This window comes from Pholis gunnellus, assembly GCF_910591455.1.
Source record: "Pholis gunnellus genome assembly, chromosome: 2".
Lineage (NCBI taxonomy): Eukaryota > Metazoa > Chordata > Actinopteri > Perciformes > Pholidae > Pholis > Pholis gunnellus.
In genome coordinates, this window is record NC_136536.1 from 3685372 (window position 1) to 3694812 (window position 9441).

Consider the following 9441-nt stretch of genomic DNA (forward strand, 5'->3'; position numbering starts at 1 on the left):
CTCAAATGACTACGTGTGAAAGGTGTCGACAAACCCAAAGACAATCGTCACCGACCCTGCAGATCCCCTCGGCTCTACTGAAGTTCCTGTAGCTTCTTTAAACTCTTTGTTTGGTTTGTTAGGGCCACAGCTTAACTGTTTTGCTTCACCGCTCTCATAGTGTTGCACCACTTGACCCTTCTAGCGTCAGTTTTGGTCGTTTTTTGGACGGCGTGGGAATATACGGTTGTTTCATGCATAGTGTCTTTTCAAAATAAACGTTCCGTCTTTTAAAGTTTTATGGTTTTAGAGTTTAGGTTTAGGAAACAAAATCACTTAATTAGGTTTAGGAAAAGAGCGCGGTTGACGAAGAAACTAACTACTAACGACTGACATAATAAAATGTCAATGTTTACTCTTTGGGTTCGGGTTGATCAGAGCGCGTAATCGGAAACCGGTTGTGTTTACAATCAAAATATTTGCCAGCCTGGTACATTTCATACTGAGATTGAAAACTCACCTCTTCAAGAAGTGCTACCCTGAGCTTTCCACTCAGCACTTATTGTATTCATGTTACTTTGTTGCACTTATTGTTTTTGTTTGTTTCTGCACTGTACGTTTGCTCTGGTTTATGCTCGTAGATGCTTGTTTAACAAAGGAGATGCACTTATGACTTCTGGTGACTAGTAGTTCTCTTGAAAGCGTCTGCTAAATGACTGTAATGTAATGTAATTAGATGAAAGGGTTGTATTTGACACAATGAGTACGGGGTTGGCTAGAGACCAAAAAGAGTGAATATTGGACTCACTCATTCATCAGGTGGTCGGACCCACAACTCCAAATGAATGCTAAAGTGTTGAGTCAAACACGGGAAACCGTTTATTTTCACGAGCCATGTAAGCAGCTTAGTAGGAATATTGCCTTGTTCCCGAACAAGGACAAAAAAACAGAATATTTTGTGCATTGTGCATTGTGTGTAAACGTATAGTCTTATGTTGCTCACTATTTAAAACCCGCCCTCGGTTGTACACATCCGTCACATTCTGGAAGGTAAAGGGTGAATCTGACACGTCAAAACTACATCAGTGTTGCTGCTGACAAATGCACAGTGCGACTCCTGTCCTGAGCCAGTTTATTAAAGCTGTAAATCAGCCGAGGACACATCAGTGAAATTACAGAGAAGCAGCAATATGAAAATCCTTTATATGGCATTTAGAGAGCAGCTTTAAATAATGCAGCGGTCTGCTGCCATGAGATAATTCCTGATCCACAATTACATGACCGCTCAGGTCTACGCAGACAAAAACACAATTTCTACGCAGACAAAAACACAATATACTGGAGTAACTCATCATCTGCATAGGGTTGAGAAGGAGGTTTTGTGTGTGCATCACTCTTCCTCTTACGCGGATGTGTCAGGTGACCCTTCGTCTCTCAGAGAAATTACAATGCGGGGACACTCTGCATTAACGTATGGGCAATCACACAAATTGATTCAGATTCAAACAGCGGTGGATGAGGTAACGACATCTGGCAAGCAGATTAAGTCCATCTCAGCAGGTCTGTGGTTGTGTCATGGAGGGCAGGAGGTGTGTGGTAGCGATCTTCTCTAGGCAAGATGGGGAATGACGGTATTTCCCAAAATGTTAGAATATTCCTTTTATAGGAACACTGTATATATTGTTTTACCTTCTTTCCCATAAGTCCTACATGTGTTAATCCTATTGTTGCTTCGCATAAAGACTGGAAGCATGAGCCTCAGTCAAAAATGAAAAAGAATACTATTAGCTTACACCTCATCTTGTTCTAGTAAACCAGCGTATTCTCCCAGACTGTTGGAATATTCCTTTAAGTTGAATCGATTGATTTGTTCCCTGTCAGCCGTTAATCATTCACCTGAGAGCAAGAGAGAAAGAGCGACTCTTTTGACTGAGAAGCAATTTAGTTAAAACGTTCCAGTTCGGACTTATTTATTTCAATAAAGCCACCGACAGTTAATCCCAACCTGGAGGTTGAGACCCCGAGTATCAGTCAGAAGATAAATATACAGGGTCATGACATTATTATATTATTGTGTATATTGTGTCTTTGTCTCTGTCAATGTATTGTGTATGTCTTTGTTTATGGTGGTAAACCAGTTTCCCATTTAGGGATGAATGAAGTTCACCCTATACTATCTTATATTCTATCACGTTCTCATTCCAACTCGTCACATACTGAACCTTCAGGACCTTTGACATCACTTTCTAACGCACCGTGTAGCCCAGCGTGTCGGACTATGACGCTCCAGTGCGGTCGCAGTAAAATCACGGCTAACATTGTGAATTCCAAAGAAAAAACGTAGTTAGGTTTAGGAAAAACATCGTGGTTGGGCTTAAAATAAGTATGACGTAACACAAATAAAAACACCTCACAAACATCACCAACTAACTTAAAAATAACTCAACATTTGGAACACAAACCTGTGTTTGACACATCTACTGCTACCCCTTTCTTTATACTATGTCATCACACTCCTGATGTATCCTAAAGTTAGACACATATCCTAAAGAGAGACATATTTCTGCTACTCTTTAATCTTCTTGTGAATTACACGTCAATGTTACGTCTAAAGACCTTTTCAAATAAAGCAGGTCAGTAAATTGACCACTTGGTCCCGACTGAAAGATCTCAACAACGCTTAGATGGATTACCAATACATGTAGTACACATTCATCATCCACACACAATAAATCCTGCGGGCTATGAACCCTGTGACTTTTTCTCTACCATAAAGTTGGTATTTGTGTCTCAGAGTGAAATATATAGCCAACAATTGGATGCACTGCTACGCGATTTGCAACAGATATTCAGGTTCTCCAGAGGATGCGCTTTGACTTGTTATTAGTTTATAGAGTGCTTAATAAAATCCTTATGTTTCTTATGATTTATTATAACAGCATTACAAACACATGTATTGAGTGTAACTAACTTACTCCGTTCATCTGGAATGAGCGCTACATGTGGTCAAGGTTGAGAAAATGATTCAGAGAATTTTCTCTTTGTGGATACATGTGGCTGCCATTTACCCAGAAATGATGAAAAGTTAAAACATTCTGTGTTTTTGTGCTTCATCTCTAAAATGTTTGATTTTAATGTCATTTTTTTTCCCACATTTTATTAACTTTGACCACATGTAGCTCTATAAAGCAACAAAAAAGCTTTTTAAAAAGGTTTAATAAGGAAATAATAGGTAAGTTAGTTAAAGTTAATACTAGTGTGTTGCTAATATAAACAATTATAAATGTTTTATAATGTCTATGATGCTATTATTAACACTTATATAGTCTTACTAACACATAAAAACATTATGAAAGCTTTATCACCTATTAACATATTACAACGACCTTAATATAAACAGCTGGTAACAATATTGTGAAGAGTCCATAGTCTTGCTTTTCTGTTGTTCAGTTAAACAGTTTCTCTAGCTCCAGGCAATTAAAGCAGTTTTGCTATCAGCACAACCAAAATGATATTTCATACCGTATATACTGTGTGTGTGTGTGTGTGTGTGTGCACACAGTAGAAATAAAACAGGACTATAATTCCTATATACCATATATACTAAACCGATTTATGACAAGACGCGGACTCACTGAGGTGAGGCTTTGCAGTAACGACTAAAACCAGCAGTGGAGTAGAAATGTTACGAAGCGTAGCGAGCCAGAGTAAATGGGTCAAATTTAACAACTTGATGCTTCATCCACTCACTATAATCGCAGCGTAGAAAAGCAAAATGCTATCGCCAGATGAGTGACAACTTTGTTCGGGTGTGTAGCATTAAAGCATGGTGGAATCAGCTAGCAATCGAGCGAACTAGCGGGCAGCTGGCTACTTAGCTAGCTTGCTAATTCGACCATGCTTTAATGCTACACAGCGGGCTGCTGGGTCTAAGGTCTCGACGCCTCATTCCCCACCATTCCAGAGAAAGGCAAGCTACCTAGCTAACCAGCCGGACATTCGTCTTCGGGGCTCCGCTCTCTTCCTAAAAACTAACAACAAATGCCATTTTCTTTTGTTGAAGTCAAATGACCACGGAAAACATTTCAATGCCGGTTCCACTCCTATTCTATGTCTGTGTGTGTGAACTGATCTCCCAGTCTAAACAGAACATCTGTCCTCAGAGATCGTATTGACCGACCGCAATGACGAGGACACCGACGGGTGAAACCTGCCATTGAGTTTTTACAAATGTGTGAAAAGATGTTAAAATGATTAGTCCCAAATATCTAACATACACACTTGTTATAAAAGACAAATCTCATACATGAAAAGTTTTTGGAGCCAGTGGTGTTTATGATTTTGTTTTGTTATGTAGCAAAATGGGACGACAATCTGTATTTTCTTGTTGTTCAATGACAATACAATAATGTTGAACCTTGTAAATGCTGGATTACTTGATTAAAAAAACCACTCATGTATCATTGTAAAGCAATACATGATAATGGATCATGAATTAAACCGTTGCATTTTCCACATTTACATAATTGTTTTCATAAATATATGTCACAGACCATGCAAAAACAATCAGCAGTGTGATGACACCACTTCAACTCTCAAATTACTTTACTGTAAATGTTTAAATTCAAAATTTCATCCGAAAACAGTCTGCATCTCCAAAGCCACAAAGAAGTGGATTTATTCGTCTGCTTTTTGTTAACGTTTTTCTGTTTTGCATCTTCCTGCAGTATTTGTTTTCATCTGTCAGCTCCTGTATTTTAATAAAACCCTCACATCTGACCCTGCATTACTCACACATGGTGTCATTACATGGTTTCGTATAAACCCCACCAAAAACGTAACATTGACATGACCTTTGTTTATCTCCTGCACCAGCTGCTCCAGATGATACCAGCAGTGTTTTGGTGGCTTCAGCTCCATTGTGACCCAACAGCGCTGTGAACGTGGAGTGAGTGACTGCTGTTCCAAACATTTTAAAGACTCCACTGTTGGTTTGACGGCCTGCCGATGCACTCAGGATAGTTGAAGATTAGATGCCTTGCTCACGGACACTAAACTATGTAGTTGTGTTGTAATAGATTGTATTGTATTAACTTTGTAGGTTTTTTTCATATTAAGTCTGGATCCATTTACTTTTACTTCCCTTGAGTATTTCCATCAAATGCACTTTTATATTTTTTACTATATATGTATTTAACCACCCAACAGAATATAAAGTAGTTAAATTAGCTCCACTTTGGCAGCACTAAAATAACTCTAATATTTCAATAATATATAAACATAAGAATGGTGCCATTATTACTTTTTTTCCACACTTTGATCATTCTAATACTTACACACGTATATTTAAGTGACTTTGTTTGTAATAGGGTATATTTATATCGCTAATAAACCTAATAAACTGGAAACTCTGAGTATACTTTGAAATCGCAAATTTTAGCGAAGCAACATCTTTTATTCTTCTGTCAGTCGGTCTTCAAATTTAAACGGTGAAGAGTGATGTTGCTCCCAAACACATTGAATTCTTAACGTATACACAATCTTTAGAATGTATTAAAAGGTAATTTATGATTCATAACAGAACTTAAAGGAGTGTAGGCACATCAATATGGAACTGAATGGGAAAGTAATTTATGAGAAAAGGGAATTGCTGTTTGTGTTTGCAGCCTCCAGTGAGCTCATAAATCCGTCATCTCGTCCGCTCTGTTAAAAGAGGCCAGAGTGTAATGAGATGGTCTTTAGTCATTAGTACACGCTCGTTCGGTTTGCTCTGTTCTCTATCATCTCAAATGCCACCTCATTATTCACCCCTGTGATGTAATAGTTAAACCCAAATCAGGACCTTTAAACCAGTAATTGTTCCCCTGTTGTCTAGTCTAATGCACTTGAGTTGAAACTCCTGTCTTTTGCATCTGCGTCATGCTACCGAACATGTAATTTATGTTTAGTTCCTAGCAAAAGGTAATGACATACCAATCACCCTTTTATGCTAACTATTTGTTAAATGTTAGCATGCTAACAAGCCAAACTAGGTTAGTAAACATGCCAACGCCTGTTAGCATGAAGCTCAAAGCAGGAGTGTGTTTAGCTAACAGCTAACCGTGCACACTGTCTGTCACTGTCTGTTGTCATGTTATTAGTGACATCTGGGCTTTATAACTTCCAACAGATGTGTTTTTTTTGTTTTATTACTAGATAGATTCAGTCTCAAAAAACACACACAGCACTGGCGTGAGTGCATTACAAACTACTTTCTGTATATATTCGCTTGAGAAGATGCGTTAAAGCTGGTATCAAAGGTAAACTCTGAGAAAATGGAGGACGATCACTGAGGACTGAATTTGTAATTGTCCTTGTAGTCTTAATAATATATATTATTCGATCACTTTTCAAGTTAGACAGTGCTTCACGTGGACATAAGAAGCAAGAGACATTAACAGATAGTGATGAATCACAGACTTGATACAGTAATAATGAAAAGTATGAATTACTAAAACATAGTTAAAGCAGAAGAATGACCGATTCAGAGAAAGGAATTATGAAAAAAAACATTTTTAAGAGAGAAGAAACAGAGCTAGCGTTCCAGAGTCCGTGACTTAAAAGACTCGTCTCCTCTGGTTTCTAACCTTGACCTAAGAATTACCGGCAGACCTCTGTTGGAGGATCTCAGGCTGCATTCAGGGCCATAAGGGGTTAGTAAGTCAATAATATAATCAGGGGTCAACCCCTGATGTGCTTTAAAAGTAATCATTAACGGTCATCATTAATATCATCAAAATCATTAATATGGCGAGTCACGGTAATCTAAGCAGAATATAATGAAGGCGTGAAGGACAGTTTATACATTGTTAGCAGATAAAAAAGATTTCTGAACTATTGAAGTTGCAGAAAGCACAAATGAACATCTGCCTTCAAAGTAAAGCTTGTGATCAAAGATAGCACTCAGATTTCTGCACTGGGCTTTGATGCAAAAGGGGAGAGATCATTAGAGGCGTCTGGACCGATGATAACGGCTTCAGATTGATCTGAGTTTAACTGAAGAAAGTTTTGACGTTTTTAACATCTGTAATGGATGTAGGATTGTGTTTTGATCAGCTGTTTTATGTTTCTGGAGTCAAATGAGAAATAGATTTGGGAATCTTCAGAGTAAAAATGGAAACTGATGTTGGGACGATGTGTTTAAAGGGATAGTTCACCCGAAACTAAAAACATACAGATTTTTCCTCCTACCTGTTTGTACCTACCATGTTTTTAGGGGAATAAAACGGAATAAAATCCTCCAGTGGGAGAAAAGTTTTGCTCTTCCAAATATACATTAGACTTGGCTGCACATGGATTCTCAAACAGATAACTTTCTGCAAATTAAATGCAACAGTCAGAGAAAGTCACGTAGTATTTCATATTCAAGAATAACAATTTTAGAGGGAGGGAAGGTGGATGGGTCCAACAAACTGACAGCTGTGAGACCGCGTGTTCGACACCAGGTTGTGGTTTAATGGCTGTGGTTTTGTTGAGGGCCAACCATGATGTTGACTAAGTGCTAAGTGGTTTTGACTTTTTTTTACGAACTGCCGGACACATACAACAACTGGCTGTAGTTATCTATCAAGAACTACACAAAGAAGGTGCAACTATGTAGGAAGGGCAAAGCAATTGTTGCAGCTCTAGTTTATAACTAATGTAAGCAAACTGCACGTGTTGCTCTGCACCTTAAACATATAAACATATATATATGGAAAGGTGAAGACATATTTGGTAACACTTGGACTGTATGCACACACACACACACCATTATGAATGGCAGATATTGCCCCAGGCGAGATGTTCTTGATGGAGAGAGACATGGAAGACGCTCTGCAGGGGCGGCACTCCGTCTGCTGGAAACAGACATGTGAACATGTAGGCACCGGGGCCACATCTGAAACACATCTAATGCACCAAGATGTCAGATTTACCCATCCACCTGACCATGAACAGCAGAAAAGAGGGGGGGGGGGGGGGGGGGGGGGGGGTCTAACAACCCCAGGGGGTGCAGTGGGGTGAGAGCCAAGTGAAGGCGCGATGCAGCGGACAGATGCTTGACTGGAGAACATGTTGTTTCCATTCTCTCAACATGTGTGTAATATCTGCGTCCCATCAACCTCAGACTAACCAGAGTGGACAGTTTCCCCCTTTTCCATCCCTCTCTCTTCACAAACAATAAAATGTAGATGAAATGACATTCCTCTAACTTTACCCGACTCACACGTGTGCACTGGAATACCTTCAATCCTCTGTCACTCACCCTGGCTGTTGGGTCCCCCCTCTCCCTCCTCGCCGTCCGTCATGTTGTTCAGCATCCCCTCTCTCTCTCTCTCTCTCTCTCTCTCTCTCTCCTCAGGTTGTGCACTCTGTGCACGGCTCCTGATCCCGTTGCTTAGAAAAGAAAAGCTGGATGCTGTGTCGGCCGGAGCCAACCGTGAGATGCTGCTTCTACTTTTTGCGTCTCACTGCCTCTTTTCGTAGCTCAGTAAAAAAAAAAAGAGGCAATTTTTCATCCTCTCTTTGACTTGTCTTGTCTGTTGCGTGATGCCATGTGCCTCTCTCTCTTCACAGGAGGATGGAGAGACGGAGAGGCTGCAGGGGGAGAGTGCTTGGTGTCACTCACATGCACGCTCTCGGTCTCTGTGCGCCACTCGCCCCCCAGTCAGTTTAAGCCCAATGAATACATTCATCATGTATTCAGGAGGTATTATCCCTCCCTCCCCCCCCTCCCTCTCACACGTTCATCATCATCATCCATCTCATCATGAAAAAAAGGGGGATGGATGGAGAGGGATTGAGAGACAGAGGGGATGCACGTCAGCTGACAAAGTACTGCCTCCTGAGATTAAGCATCTCTTTTGATGTTCTTTTCAAATGGAGAATGCGATTCCATTTCATTACTGTGTATTCATCCCTCTTTTGTTATTTTGCCCCTTATCCTGCTTCTCTCTCTTATGTTCTCCTGCGTGGCCGTGGCCCATTATCTGTAGTAGGGCTGCAGGCAGCACTTGTATAACTCATTGAAATTAAAATGCAGCACAGACCCGGTTGACCTGCTCATGGTAAGTGCTGCGGAGAGACCTTTTCCTAAATTGTAACTTTAATATACGTTTATTAAATGTAAACCTTCATGAAAAATGAAAAAAAAAAAAGAAATGAAAGTGAAAGACAAGCACTTGACTGCTCTTAGAGGATTTATAGGCAGTGAAGGGAAACCTACAGTAGAAGTCCTTTTATTATTTTATTATTTTATTATATTATACTGGTTCTCTTTGATATAAGAGCCGCATTTGATCACGCTGTGATAGATAGTTAGAGATATGTAGTTGGTATCAGCATGCTTCAAATCCCATTACACTACCTACGGTGTTCCACAGGGTTCAATACTTGGTCGACTCCTTTTTTCATTATGCATGCTTCCACTCTACGACAATTCTA

At 39.8% G+C, this 9441-nt stretch overlaps 1 protein-coding gene across 1 annotated transcript in view; it reads right to left on the reverse strand.

The window, feature by feature from the left end:
* The window catches only part of LOC306712357 (solute carrier family 12 member 5-like), a gene marked incomplete at both ends in the record, with an annotated part of 30420 nt that extends 22102 nt beyond the window's left edge, over positions 1 to 8318 (reverse strand). The window contains one exon of the mRNA XM_079181599.1: positions 8264 to 8318. Within this exon, the coding sequence (XP_079037725.1) occupies positions 8264 to 8318 (55 nt within the window). The remainder of the gene's footprint in view (positions 1 to 8263) is intronic.
* Positions 8319 to 9441: the final 1123 nt, after the last annotated feature.